At 36.0% G+C, this 15,947-nt stretch overlaps 1 protein-coding gene across 1 annotated transcript; it reads left to right on the top strand.

Moving 5' to 3' along the window:
* Positions 1-13,121: 13,121 nt before the first annotated feature.
* Positions 13,122-15,235, top strand: LOC131170254 (uncharacterized mitochondrial protein AtMg00860-like). Its single transcript, XM_058129314.1, has 2 exons — positions 13,122-13,308; positions 14,961-15,235. The coding sequence occupies exons 1-2, from the start codon at positions 13,122-13,124 to the stop codon at positions 15,233-15,235; spliced, it is 462 nt and encodes a 153-aa protein (XP_057985297.1).
* Positions 15,236-15,947: the final 712 nt, after the last annotated feature.

Below are 15,947 nucleotides of genomic sequence, written 5' to 3'. Positions count from 1 at the left end.
TAGAGAAAAGAAGAAAAAAAAATGAAGGAAAATACTTAATTATGACATCATATGATGTCTTTAAAAGAGCTCCACCAATCAACATCTAACAAGCACCTTTAAATCAATTAAAAAGCACAAAAAAGAGTTAAAAATTGACAAAAAATTTCTGCTCATCTCCTTCAATTTCTGGCAGCCTCTCTTCCCTCACTATCTCCATTAAAACTTCATCTTTTTCTTGCTAAAACCTCACCCTTTACACCATAAAACCTAATCCTCACTTCACTAAAATTTATCCTCACACCCTAAATCATATTTAGACAGCCATTAGAGGGAGAAATCTTGAAGATTGACAAGCTCAAGTGGGAGCTTTAATAAGGTTAGTGTCCAATACTTTCCTCTCTCTTTAAATTCATGACTTGAAAGTTTAAATTCATGACTAGAAAGTTGATTTAACTTGAAATTTATAAGAAATTCAAATGAAAACCTTTGATGTACTCACTTTATATTTTTGGCAGCCATGGATTTATTAGAGTTTTGATGATTTCTTTGGATTAAATGAGTATATAAGCTGCCCTTGATATGAACTTAATATTTAGCACATTGAATTGTAGGTTAATGGAAAAGTAGGGAAATTGAAATTTTAGGGTTTTGAGAAAATTGGAGTTTAGCTCCTATAATGGTGTAGGAACATTTTAATGGTCAATTAGTGACCATTTGGGTATTGGTAAACAAGAATTGAAGTGTGTTTAGTGATAGGATTTAGGATTAGTGTAGCTGCCTAGTGAGAGCAGCAGGTGTGGCTGTGAGTCCAGCCTGTTTGGACAGCCATAACTTTGGCTGTGTATATTCAATTGGTGTTTGGCCAATTGGACATGAAACTAGACACATAATGGCACAATTTTTGTGAAGAAACCATGCCCAAAAGACCAAAGCAAGTGGACCAAAAACTTGCCCCAATCCGGGTGTCCTGCAACCAGATTCTGCAGAATGACCAAATGAATAGTGATTGTTCATTTGGCCATAACTCATTGTAGAATGGCCTAATTGACCTGAAATTTTTACAGCAACAAGTTAAGATATAGAAAAACAACTTTCATGAAGAAACCTACCCCAAAGTATGACCAGAACTTATTCAACAAGGCAGTTGCAATCACTGTTCACTGCACTATAGATATGGTCAGTTCTGAAATTTTTCAATCCGGCCAGTTGTGGTTTTTGGACCATAAATTGAGCTACAAAACTCCACATAGAGTGATTCAAAAAAAGAAATTCAACTAGATAAAATAAGGAAAAACTTTCATGTTTATCATTTTCTCAAATTCCCACTGCAACAGTAACTAATGGAACAGTAAAGTTAGGGTATAAAAACTGAAAATTCTGCTCCATTAGTGTTAAGCTTAGAAATTGTATTGGTGATTAATGCCAACAAGTTTTGAATACAAAATGTGGTATGTTGGGAGTGTTAAAACCAATGTACCTATTTTCTATGCAAAAGTCAACATTTTTGTTGACTAATGAAGTGAATAGTAACACCAAAGCTTGAAATTCAAAAATTACAAAATTCAAAAGTATCAAATGCCCTAGTATACCTAACAAGATTGGTTTGGATAGTTTGGCATGCCAATAGGGTTCAGTTAGCAGTACTGCACATGGCATTATGCCATTCTGTGATTTCATGGCTTTTAGCCATTCTGACATTGTGTTGATATTTGGCCTTGTGCCTATTATCATTACAGCTTATTAGCTGTTCTGTTGCACACCGGGAGATGCATATGTGACCGATGGTGTGACGGCCCGAGGTACTAGATACCCAGTGCCAGTTTACCCGTTTATCCAGTCCAGTCGTCCAGTATAGGTTACTTGGGCAACCAAAAGAATGAAAGTGGATAAATTTAACGAAATAATGAATATAACAAGTACAAATCAAGTAAGACATCGATACATTCAATGCATATTTATTTCTGTTATTTCCTTTTATTTTATTATTGGCACCACTAAGCATTATTACTTAGCGCGTTGCTTTTGCCACGCGTAGGTTCTGGAGATACTGACCGAGAGCCCAGTAGACCACGTGCATCGGGTGAGACCTCCTGCAGCTCTGCATAGTGTCCGTGTCACCTCACCATCTTCAGTGCATTGGTAGGACACTAGGTTTCATTTTGGCATTTTGTAACTAACTTTTATTTTCTTTTGTGTTATTGAAACTTATGTAATGTATTTTGATGTTCATTTAAATAATGGAAATTGTGTTTGTGAATGGAAAAGTGAATATTTATTTATGACTTTTACATGATTATTACATGAGATGAATGATTGAGAAATGGAAATGTTATTGAAAAACATATTGAGATTTTGATATTGGAGTTTGGGATTGATTGGAAATGATTATTGGAAGTGTTTTTCACAGGTTCCGAAGAACTATTTTCTCCATTTTTAGCCGGTATTCTGCCGGATTTTCTTTAAAATTTTCCGAATCTCAAATAAATTATAATTTTAATAAATGACTTAAATGAATTATATTTCACAAATTGTATTCAAAACTATGATAAAAATAAAATAAGGAAGAATAAAAATGATTGAGTTAAAATAGAGTGTTTCAGTACACTGTGTGACATATCTTACTCGGATATACTGTAGACGGGTAAGGGGTGTCACAAAAACAATATCATACAAATAATCATAATTTATTTCAATTGAAAAATTTAGAAGAAATAGCTATTGTGCACAAACATAATTTAAAACAATAACATACAAATAATCATAATTTATTTCAATTGAAAAATTCAAAAGAAATAACTATTATGCACAAACATAATTTAAAACAATAATGTACAATAGTCATAATTCATTTCAATTGAAAAATTCAAAAGAAATAGCTATTGTGCACAAACACAATTTAAAACAGTAACGTACAAATAATCATAATTTATTTCAATTGAAAATTTCGAAAAAAATAACTATTGTGCACAAACACAATTTAAAACAATAACATACAAATAATCATAATTTATTTCAATTGAAAAATTCAAAAGAAATAACTATTGTGCACAAACACAATTTAAAACAATAACATATAAATAATCGTAATTTATTCCAATTGAAAAATTCAAAAGAAATACTTATTGTGCACAAACCTCTGATAACTGTCTCCTGGCCTTGACTCAGTGTTTCCTTCCCTTTCCATGAGTCTTTGCTAACTGAGAAACACAATTTGAAGTGTTTCAGTATTCATTTAAACTGTTTCTAATGATAATGCTCGATAATTAATTCACTGAATTCTATTATTTGCTTAGTCAACCTAATATGTTGACCCTCGATGCATTTTAAGTAAATTAGGTTTTAATGTTACTAATATGTCACATTCGATAGTCTTTTAAGGTTGGTACATGTTACTAAATTCATTTCCATGTATCTTGCAATTTCTTGCAATTTGCTGGATTTCGGGATACTAGTTTGACCAAGCCGGACGACCTAGTTCCCTTGGTTTTCGGGTTTCGGTCAAAACTACAAACTTGTAGATCTATGTCTCATTGCACGCGGGGCAACATTTCAGGTCATTCTGAGTTATGTAGGCCAAGTTATGGTCATTTTACTATTGCTGGTCAAAATGCATCAAAATTGGTCACTTTAGGTCATTTTAGGTCAATTTTGGTTCGGCCAGTTTTTGGACCTGAACTTGTGTAACCTGTTTGACTTGCTTATGGTCATTTCTGGGCTTTGGTGTCTTCATAAGACTTGTAGATATGGGTCTTAACTATTCATGGTCAAAATTTCAGGTCAAGTGGACCTGTGTTGAGTGAGTTATGGCCTAAACACTAACTGCTGCCCAAATGGTCAATTTTCAGGCCTTATTTGCACTTAATCCGGATTTGGTCATTTTTCAAGCTACCTTGCAAGCAGAATTTTGGCAAGCTTCCTTCATGAAAGTTGGCACATTTTTTGCCTAATTTCACCTCCAATTGGTCTCATACCAATTGGAGCCACACACTTAAGGTTCTAAGCCCAAAACACAAACTGCCCTATTGCATTTTATTCATACTCATCAAAGATCACCTTTAACCCTTACCAAACTTCACCTTTATGCCATTTCTGGTTTGTACCCTAACCTAAACATATTTCACAACATTTTATTGATCATTTTGGCAGCTTACAATCACATTCAACATACACCATTAAGTGCAGAATTTGTCAAATTCAATTACAACAATTTAAACTACCTATTCATGCTCATTTACATGTCCAACTTCACACCATCACACATATACCCAAACTGCCATCACAACTAACACAATTCAACATTAATATTCCATCATCCAAACATGAAATAAAATCCTTATGGTTCACCCAACCAGGCTGCCAATTCATACATTAAATTCCATAAATTTCCAAGCATTCAAATTTCAATACACATTCACATATACTAAGTATACATCACCCAAATAATTTCCTACACACATAAACATTTAATCAATCATTTAATCCACCATTTATTAAGCAAAAATAAACTGTCTTCAAGGAGTTTCCATGGCTGCCAAAAATAAACATCTCCCTTAGAACATCAAACTCTAAAATTCTTTCCACAATTCAAGTACCCATAACCTCCTCACAAACTTTAATGAAGCAATAACCAAAAATACAAACTTACCACTTTGGAAACTCTTCAAAACCTTGACTAAACTTGATCTTCTTGCTGCCTATCTACTGCCCAAGTGGTGTAGAACAGTTTTTGTGAAGGAAAAGGTAAGAAAATTGGCTTGGAGATGAAGGGATGAAGCTTGCATGAAGCTTGTAACAAATGGCCATGGAGGTTTTCTTCCTCCTTGGTCTCGGCTGGAATTTGAGAGGTAGAAGAAAGTGATTTTCTGCTGTCCAAAATTCAGATTAATGGTCCACTTTAGGTGTTAGTGGACCACTAAGTGGAAAGATAATGTTAATTTAATCTTAAGGTTTTATTTTCCCACATTAAGCTTCCCATTTTTGCTATTTACATTAGGTACCACTAATTTAATTTTTCATGACATTTTCCAAGTGTAATATCATGTATTTTTAATGAAAATTTAGGTCAAAATATAACTCGGGGTGTCAAATGACCACAATGCCCCTGTTTGGGTTGCATTCCCGATTTTTCGGTAACACCGGGTTTTGTCCATTTTTCGATTTCTCACTTTTCTTTGTACTAATTAATTAATTTTTCTTTGATATTTATAATGGCATTTATACTTCAATAGACATTTATTTAAGCCCTAAAAATATTTTCTAGGGTTCCCCGCGGTCCAGGGGTAGTCAACGGTCCACGCCGTGACTCCCGGTGCGGTCACCCATCGCTAGGGTTCTCGGCTCGCTTAACTTGGTTACATTTCTTTGCTATTATTTTTCCTTTGTTTTTCTTGTATTTTCTTTTCTTGTATTTCATTATTTTATGTCTCCTCACTCATATCGAAGTGTAGTTCTAGGCATTCTAGCTATTCGGGCAACACTGGTCACTGGAACAGTAGAACGCACTACCGAACATAGGGGTGTTACAATTCTCCCCCCCTTAAAATAAATTTTGTCCACGAAATTTTACCCAATAGCCATCTTACAATAGTCATACGTTTATTTTCTCCTTTCTATATGATCGTATAGTCTTCTTTACCCCAAATTTGTATAAGACTTTTAACAATCTAATACAACGTTTAATTTGTTTGTATAACACCAATCTTCTCTTACTATTGTGCTGTCTAATATTTTAGTTCATGTTCCTTCTTGAATGACTCTTGAGGTCATGTTAGAATGATTTATCTAGTTATTGGTCCTCTAACCATTCTAGTCAATAGTCTTCCTCACATTCGTAACATTTCTTTGTTATATCTGAACCAACTGTTCAAATTTTTACTTCCCCAATTCTTTTTATATATTAATATTCTATAACTTACTTCCTTTTGTATTAAACTATAACCTTTCGATATTCTAACTTTTGAGTTTTAACTCCCTAAGTAGGATTTTCAAACTTATTTCCAACAATTAAATTCTGTTCTGGCATAACTATACCAAAACATATGCCATTGGCAACTATTCTCATCTTGGTGTACTATCAAGTAGTACATAGCTCTACACAATAATCTCAAGTCAGTAATGTAATCTGCAGCTTACAGTATAAACATCAAGAACATTGCATAGTTACTACGATACATCCCAATAGATCAAACTTTCCTATCTTTTATCCTTTTCGAATTCACTAATATCCCGAACTTATTATGATTACAATATCCATTAACAATTACTAACAGTAACATCCTTGCCCTCATCTAGAGCAATTCTATTACTGTAACTTACTTTTACGTCCTCTTGCCTTACATCAAGTAGGCTTGCCGTTTAGTTTTATAATTTATGGTGTGTTAGAAAATACTTTTCGCCGATAAACTCTTTCAAAACTAATTTCACTTATTATTACAATCCTTATCTTAAAGGACTAATCACTAATGCATCAAAATTTATTCCCCTGTAAAGGAATAACAACAGAACATATAGTTCTAACACTAACATAAAAGTATACAAACTCCAGGTCAAACAATACATATATATATATATCTTAGTTACTAATTGAGAAAGTACCAGCAACAATGTCAAAAGTCTAAGCCTCTTCTCTCTGCCGTATAGCGTATACTCGAGCTAAAGCATCACCTTGTTCTGGCTGATTCACAGTACTCTGACTTCTAGGTGTACTACCCCTACCTCTACCTCTGCCTCTACTAACTGATGGTGAACTCTTTGGGGTAGAAACTTGGGTTGATCCCTTTGGTGTAGTAAATGATCCAGAACGACATGGATTTACACAATTCCTAGCAAAATGACCAGTCTTTCCGCAATTAAAACATGCTCCTACGGCTCTATAACATACCCCACTATGTGGTTTACCACAAGTTTCACAAAGTCGATCTGACAGCGCATTTCTGGATTCTGCTGAGTTTGCTGATCAAATCAGGGTGGTTTCTGTCCAGAAGATCTATCTCTACCGAACTTCTTACCACCTCTGTTGTGTCCCCCTAAGTTTTTCCTCTTTCCAGTAGGACCACTGGAACTCTGTTATACTGACTTTCCCTCTTTTTTTGTCTTTTCTGATTTCTTTTTCTCAGGGGTCGCTTTAGATTCAATTCTTTCTAATTTTAGTGCTTGAGAAATAAGCTCAGAGAAGTTGTTATGTTTGAATCCGACCACTTGTAATCTGATACTAGGCTTCAAGCTTGTTTCAAACCTCTTACATCTCTCCCTACTGGTAGAAAGTAGACTTACTGCATAATGGCTTAGGCGGGAAAATTCCCTTTCATATTTAGCCATCGATCTACTTCCCCGTTTCAGACTTAGGAACTCTTGCAACTTCTAGTCTACATAAGCATCGGGGACATATTTTTGTCTAAATTCCACAAGAAAGTCATTCCATGTTAGCATTGCAGGTTCTACCAGACTATGGGGAATAGTTTTCCACCAGTCATAAGCATCCCCCTGTAGCAAAGATACTGAATATTCAAACCTGAGCTCTTTTGTACAATGTAGCTTCTTGAACAACCTATCCATTCTCTCTAACCACTGTTCTGCCTCTACAGGATTTACTGTCCCCTTGAACTTAGTAGCCCCATATTTCATTAATTTGTCATACTGCCTAGCAGAAGACTGTGGTTGTACCACTAGTGTTTGTAGTGGGACTTGAGTAGGCACATTACCAGCCATTTGTTGGAACATTACATCCATCTGCTGAGCGAACTGAGAAGGAAACTGCGGTACTGAGGGGGCTGGTGCTGCTAAACCACTGACATTGTGTAGGGCTGGGGCATCCCCTTGCACCTCAGCCTCTATAAATTGATCGACTGAACGATCACTCTCTTCCATGGTCAATGCGAGGATCTTAGACCTCCTGAACAATTAACACGAGGAGATTTCCTCCCGTTAGTGCATTTTTATAATGTAATGTACTGTATGTATCAAACAATGACATTGAGCAGTTGTACTATGAAGAAAAAATATTCAAATAACATGTGAAAATAGAATTTTAAAAACTAGCTCTGATACCACTAAAACATGTCACACCCTACCCCTCTGTAAGGCATAACATGATCCCGTAGTATACCTAATGAATTATCAACTTCGTCTACTGGTAACCCATTAAATACACTACAAGAGATTTTAAAACTTTTCTTACTTCTTTTTACAGTGGTGAGCACTATTTACATGTGGTAAAAAGATTTTTGAACTAAAGTGAAATAGCTAACACATTTGAATTTTTTTGTAATTTCTGTAAAAATTTTGGCAGAGTGCCATTTGTATTTTGAATAAAACAGTTCATCAAAAACCTGTAAAAAGCACTTCAATATTTTTCTCAATCTCAAACTCTAACATAATTCAACACAATATGTTTTTCAACTCAAATTCACAATAATTTTTCAAAGACTGAGATAAAAGAAATACAGTACAAATTTTACAAGCCAAAATAACTCATAATTTACTTTACAACTTCAATGTAAAATTTTAATTTACAACTGCTCAAAACCAAGAATAATATATACATACAGTGAACAAACATTACAGTACAAAATGCAAAATGTGGCATACTCAATATACCCGATGGTCGCTCAGTGTAATACTAGCAGCCTAGTCTACTGCCTTGTCAGTCTCTCTACCTGCGACAGCAATGAAAAGCTGTCGCTGAGTAAAATTTACTCAGTGGTGCACAATAACAATTTGAAATGCGATACATAAATCTTTTATTGACAATTCACAAATCAAATAGTTCACAATTCCATTTCACAATTTACAAAGTTCATATAACATAAATTTGATCAAATAACTGAGTAACACAGTTTTGCCAATCCATAACACAATTTGATCAAATAACTGAATAACACGGTTTTGCCAATCCATAATACAATTTGATCAAATAACTGAATAATGCAGTTTTGCCGATCAATAACACAATTTGATCAAATAACTGAATAATACAGTTTTACCAATTAATAACACAATTTGATCAAATAATTGAATTAACACAATTTGATCAAATAACTGAATAATACAGTGTTGCCGATCGATAACACAATTTAGGCCATGACACAATTTTTCCACACATGCCGTGTTGTACACCATGATAAGACACGCTCACCCCAATAATCGAAATCAATGAGGGAGGAAGCTAGCTGAATAATGAGTACTCATCCACACTCACCTCAGACTAACAAGTCAAAGAGGGAGGAATATAGTGTACCTATCAGAGCACTTGCAGGCGTTACGTATCGCCATCCCTGCAAGCTCCTGATTTAACTCGTGAGAGTTTCCAAGAATCATAGGCGTTACGTATCGCTGTCCCTACTTTGCTCTGATAACACTAAACACATTTTATCTCAAATTTTCAACTTACAAAGTAGGCAACACAATAATTTCCAAATACAATTCCCAAAGTTAAAACAATAAAAAATTATTCATAACTCAATTCTCCATATAAATTTTTTGGTAAAAGCAGTGAATATAAAAAGTATTGTGCACAGACACAATTTAAAACAATAACATAAAAAAAATCATAATTTCTTTCAATTGAAAAATTCAACAGAAATAACTATTGTGCACAAACACAATTTAAAACAATAACATACAAATAATCATAATTTATTTCAATTGAAAAATTCAAAAGAAATACTTATTGTGCACAAACACAATTTAAAACAATATCATACAAATAATCATAATTTATTTCAATTGAAAAATTCAAAAGAAATACTTATTGTGCACAAACACAATTTAAAACAATATCATACAAATAATCATAATTTATTTTCATTGAAAAATTTAAAAGAAATAGCTATTGTGCACAAACACAATTTAAAACAATAACATACAAATAATCATAATTTATTTCAATTGAAAAATTCAAAAGAAATAACTATTGTGCACAAACATAATTTAAAACAATAATGTACAATAGTCATAATTCATTTGAATTGAAAAATTCAAAAGAAATAGCTATTGTGTACAAACACAATTTAAAACAGTAACGTACAAATAATCATAATTTATTTCAATTGAAAAATTCAAAAGAAATAACTATTATGCACAAACACAATTTAAAACAATAACATACAAATAATCATAATTTATTTCAATTGAAAAATTCGAAAAAAATAACTATTGTGCACAAATACAATTTAAAACAATAACATATAAATAATCGTAATTTATTTCAATTGAAAAATTCAAAAGAAATACTTATTGTGCACAAACCTCTGATAACTGTCTCCTGGCCTTGACTCAATGTTTCCTTCCCTTTCCCTGAGTCTTTACTAACTGAGAAACACAATTTGAAGTGTTTCAGTATTCATTTAAATTGTCTCTAACGATAATGCTCGATAATTAATTCACTGAATTCTATTATTTGCTTAGTCAACCTAATATGTTGACTCTCGATGCATTCTAAGTAAATTAGGTTTTAATGTTACTAATATGTCACATTCAATAGTTTTTAAGGGTTGGTACAAGTTACCAAATTCATTTCCATGTATCTTGCATTTTCTTGCAATTTGCTGGATTCCGAGATACTAGTTTGACCTAGCCGGACGACCTAGTTCCCTTGGTTTTTGGGTTTCGGTCAAAACTACAAACTTGTAAATCTATGTCTTATTGCACGCAGGGCAAAATTTCAGGTCATTCTGAGTTATGTAGACCAAGTTATGGTCATTTTACTATTGCTGGTCAAAATGCATCAAAATTGGTCACTTTAGGTCATTTTAGGTCAATTTTGGTTCGGCCAGTTTTTGGACCCGAACTTGTGTAAGCTGTTTAACTTGCTTATGGTCATTTATGGGCTTTGGTTTCTTCATAAGACTTGTAGATATGGGTCTTAACTATTCATGGTCAAAATTTCAGGTCAATTGGACCTGTTTTGAGTGAGTTATGGCCTAAAAACTAACTGCTGCCCAAATGGTCAATTTTCAGGCCTTATTTGCACTTAATCCGGATTTGGTCATTTTTCAAGCTACCTTGCAAGCAGAATTTTGGCAAGATTCCTTCATGAAAGTTGGCACATTTTGTGCCTAGTTTCACCTCCAATTGGTCTCATACCAATTGGAGCCACACACGTAAGGTTCTAAGCCCAAAACACAAACTGCCCTATTGCATTTTATTCATACTCATCAAAGATCACCTTTAACCCTTACCAAACTTCACCTTTATGCCATTTCTGGTTCGTACCCTAACATAAACATATTTCACAACATTTTATTGATCATTTTGGCAGCTTACAATCACATTCAACATACATCATTAAGTGCAGAATTTGTCAAATTCAATTACAACAATTTAACTACCTATTCATGCTCATTTACATGTCCAACTTCACACCATCACACATATACCCAAATTGCCATCACAACTAACACAATTCAACATTAATATTCCATCATCCAAACACGAAGTAACATCCTTATGGTTCACCCAACGAGGCTGCCAATTCATGCACTACATTCCATAAATTTCCAAGCATTCAAATTTCAATACACATTCACATACACTAAGTATACATCACCCAAATAATTTCCTACACACATAAACATTTAATCAATCCTTTAATCCACCATTTATAAGCAAAAATAAACTGTCTTCAAGGAGTTTCCATGGCTGCCAAAAATAGACATCTCCCTTAGAACATCAAACTCCAAAATTCTTTCCACAATTCAAGTACCCATAACCTCCTCACAAACTTTAATGAAGCAATAACCAAAAATACAAACTTACCACTTTGGAAACTATTCAAAACCTTGACTAAACTTGATCTTCTTGCTGCCTATCTACTGCCCAAGTGTTGTAGAACAGTTTTTGTGAAGGAAAAGGTAAGAAAATTGGCTTGGAGATGAAGGGATGAAGCTTGCATGAAGCTTGTAACAAATGGCCATGGAGGTTTTCTTCCTCCTTGGTCTCGGCTGGAATTTGAGAGGTAGAAGAAAGTGATTTTCTGCTGTCCAAAATTCAGATTAATGGTCCACTTTAGGTGTTAGTGGACCACTAAGTGGAAAGATAATGTTAATTTAATCTTAAGGTTTAATTTTCCAACATTAAGCTTCCCATTTTTGCTATTTACATTAGGTACCACTAATTTAATTTTTCATGACATTTTCCAAGTGTAATATCATGTATTTTTAATGGAAATTTAGGTCAAAAGACAACTCAGGGTATCAACTGACTACAATGCCCCTGTTCGGGTTGCATTCCCGATTTTTCGGTAACACCGGGTTTTGTCCATTTTTTGATTTCTCACTTTTCTTTGTACTAATTAATTAATTTTTCTTTGATATTTCTAATGGAATTTATGCTTCAATAAACATTTATTTAAGTCCTAAAAATATTTTCCAGGGTTCCCCACGGTCCATGGCTAGTCAACGGTCCACGCCGTGACTTTTCGGTGCGGTCACCCATCGCTAGGGTTCTCGGCTCGCTTACCTTGGTTACATTTCTTTGCTATTATTTTTCCTTTGTTTTTCTTGTATTTTCTTTTCTTGTATTTCATTATTTTATGTCTCCTCACTCATATCGAAGTGTAGTTCTAGGCATTCTAGCTGTCCGGGCAACACTGGTCACTAGAACAGTAGAATGCACTACCGAACATAGGGGTGTTACAAGCCTTCTTGGAACAGATGACTCAGCTGCTCCGTCAGGTCACCGGAGCCATACCTCAGCCATAGCTACCTCCACCTCCATAGCCACAGCCACCACCGCCTCCACAGCCACAGTCAGTGCAGAGGCCTCCATTAGAGAGACTGCAAAAATATGGGGTAGTTGATTTCAAGGGTAAGAAGAAGGATGATCCAGCTGCCATAGAGTATTCGCTGGAGAGGACAGAGTGGGTGTTACAGTAGCTACATTGCATCCCAAAGCAGCAATTGGAGTGTGCTCTGTCACTACTTCACGAGGATACATATCGGTGGTGGGTGACAGTGTCGAGAGTGGTACAGCCTGCACAGATCACCTGGGATTTCTTTTTGGCGGAGTTCAAGAAGAACTAAATCAGCCATGTATACTTAGAGGCCAGAAGAAGAGAATTCCTAGCACTAAGACAGAGGCAGCTTATAGTCTCCGAATATGAGCGAGAATTCATGAGACTTAGTGGATATGAATTGGAGATAATGCCTACAGAGGTTGATAAATGCAGGAGGTTTGTGGACAGACTGAATGACAACATCAGACTGATAGTTACATCTCACCAGTTCACCGACTTCTCTTTCTTGGTAGCATCAGCTCTGGATGTGGAGAGAGTAAGAGATGAGGAGCAGTCCAGGAGGGACAGGCAGCGTAAGAGGCATTCTGGAACTTGTTAGTCTGGCTTAGCGACCACTGGTAATAAGAAGCCTAAGGAGTCTCAGGGTCAGACTCAGGGTTGAGGTAAGAAGCAGAGATCCCGATTTGCCTCGAGGAGAGGAGGACAGTTTAGTGCATCAGTGGGTAGTTCTCCAAGTACAGCTACACGGGGATCAGCTCGATACCAGCTTGTACACATTGTGGAGGAGCCACCAAGGAGAGTGTAGACTTTTGACAAGGGGATGCTTTAGATGTGGGTCTATGGATCACTTCTTGACGGATTATCCACAGAGGAGTGCTAGTGCTCCCATTGCTCCACCCCATACAGAGAGGTTTACCCCCGTAGTACAGAGGGGTAGAAGACCTGTGAGGCCTGATACAGTTGGTCCATCATAGAGGCTAACTATAGAGACTGCTGAGAGACAGGAGGTCAGGGTAGCACCTCGTGCTTATGCTATGAGAGATCGGGAGGAGCCAGAGCCAGCTAATGTCATAAGGGGTACCTTCTTACTTCATGATTTATTTGTGTGTGCTTTAATTGATCCTGGTTCCACACATTCTTATGTGTGTATTGCACCACCTATTGATAGAGGGGTACAGATAAAGGAGTTAAAGGAGGACATATTTGTTACTAACCCTTTAGGCCATAGTGTTATGGTGAAAAAGGTCTATAAGGGTTATCCTCTGAGGATACAGGGTTATGAGTTTCCAACTGACTTGATTGAACTACCATTCCATGAGTTTGATGTAATACTGGGAATGGATTGGTTATCACGTCATCAGGCGATGGTAGATTATCGGTTGAAGAGGATTTCATTACAGACAGCACATGGGGATGAGATTACAGTTGTGGGTGAAGGAACGGGTTGTCTTTCTACTATCATATCAGCTACAGTAGCCAGAAGATTGATAAGGAAGGGTTGTGAGGCTTTCTTAGCACATGTGGTTGACACTAGGAGGACTAGCCCGAGCTTACTAGACATCCCCACTGTATGTGATTTTCCAAATGTATTTTTGGAAGAGTTGCTACGTTTGCCACTAGAGTGAGAGGTGGAGTTTGCTATAGAGGTTATGCTGGATACTGCACCAATTTCCATTGCTTCATATAGGATGGCACCCACTGAACTGAGAGAGTTGAAAGTTTATTCACAGGAGCTACTGGATAAGGGTTTCATACACCCTAGTGTCACCATGGGGAGCACTGGTGCTATTTGTGAAGAAGAAAGACGGTACACTACGGCTTTGTATAGACTACCAGCAGTTGAATAAGGTGACTGTGAAAAATAAATATCTTTTACCATGGATAGATGATCTGTTTGATCAACTGAAGGGAGCCAGTGTATTCTCCAAGATAGATCTCAGATCAGGCTATCACCAGCTGAGAGTAAAGGAGACAGATGTGCCTAAAACTGCTTTCAGGATCTAGTATGGACACTACGAGTTCCTAGTAATGCCATTTGGTCTAACAAATGCACCAGCGGCTTTCATGGACTTAATGAACCGTATCTTTCATCACTACTTAGATTAGTTCATTGTGGTCTTTATAGATGATATTCTAGTGTATTCTAAGAACCGAGAGGAGCATGATGAACACCTGAGAGTAGTACTATAGACACTATAGGAAAAGCAATTGTATGTCAAGTTGTCCAAGTGTGATTTTTGGCTAGATGAAATATCTTTCCTTGGACACATTATATCAGCAGATGGGATCAGGGTGGATCCAAAGAAGATTGAGGCAATAGTGGAATGGAAGCCTCCCAGAAATGCAATAGAAGTCGGAAGTTTCTTGAGGTTAGCTGGTTACTACAGAAGATTTGTGAAGGGATTTTCCCTCATAGCTACTCCACTGATTAAACTGCTACATAAGAATGTCAAGTTTGACTGGAATGACAAATGCCAAGCTAGCTTTGAAAAGCTAAAGGCTATGGTCACAAAGGCCTAAGTGTTGACACAACCAAAGTCAGGGAAAGACTATGTGATCTACAGTGATGCCTCTCATAACGGGCTTGGGTTTGTTCTAATGCAAGAAGGGAAAGTAGTTGCCTATGCTTTCAGACAGCTAAAGCACATGACAAGAACTACCCAACACATGATCTTGAATTGGCGGTAATAATATTTGCACTGAAGATATGGAGGCACTACCTGTATGGTGAAAAGTGTTATATCTACACGGATCACAAGAGTCTCAAGTACTTGCCAACCCAGAAGGAACTCAATCTGAGATAGAGGAGATGGATTGAATTCCTTAAGGATTATGACTGTGTGATAGACTATCACCCTGGAAAGACAAATGTAGTGGCTGATGCACTGAGCAGGAAATCTATAATGGCGTTGAGAGCACTAAATGTTCACTTGTCCTTAGCTCCAATTGGGACTATTTTGGCTGACCTGCAAGTGAAGCCAAGCTTGCTACAGTAGATATAGGAAGTACAGAAGCAAGATGAAAAGTTAATATCTATTATGGGCATAGTTAAAGAGGGGAAGGAGACTGATTATGAGTTGAAGGAAGATGGGTGCTTGTACTACAAAGGCAAAATATGTGTACCAGAAGATGAACAATTGAAGAAGAATATCTTGAAAGAGGCACACAATAGCTTCCATGCTATGCACCCAGAAAGTACCAAGATGTATCATAACTTGAAAACACATTATTG

The sequence above is a fragment of the Hevea brasiliensis genome, chromosome 11 (genome assembly GCF_030052815.1).
Source record: "Hevea brasiliensis isolate MT/VB/25A 57/8 chromosome 11, ASM3005281v1, whole genome shotgun sequence".
NCBI lineage: Eukaryota > Viridiplantae > Streptophyta > Magnoliopsida > Malpighiales > Euphorbiaceae > Hevea > Hevea brasiliensis.
Note: the sequence above shows the minus strand (reverse complement) of the source record. Positions and strands in the feature narration are given on the sequence as shown.

Bases quoted from the DNA above. Each gene is read 5' to 3' on its own strand.
- LOC131170254 (XM_058129314.1), top strand. From the start codon at position 13,122: ATGCCTACAGAGGTTGATAAATGCAGGAGGTTTGTGGACAGACTGAAT. The intron at 13,309-14,960 runs GTTAGTCTGGCT...ATTTTTGGCTAG, and splicing joins TAAGAGGCATTCTGGAACTT to ATGAAATATCTTTCCTTGGA.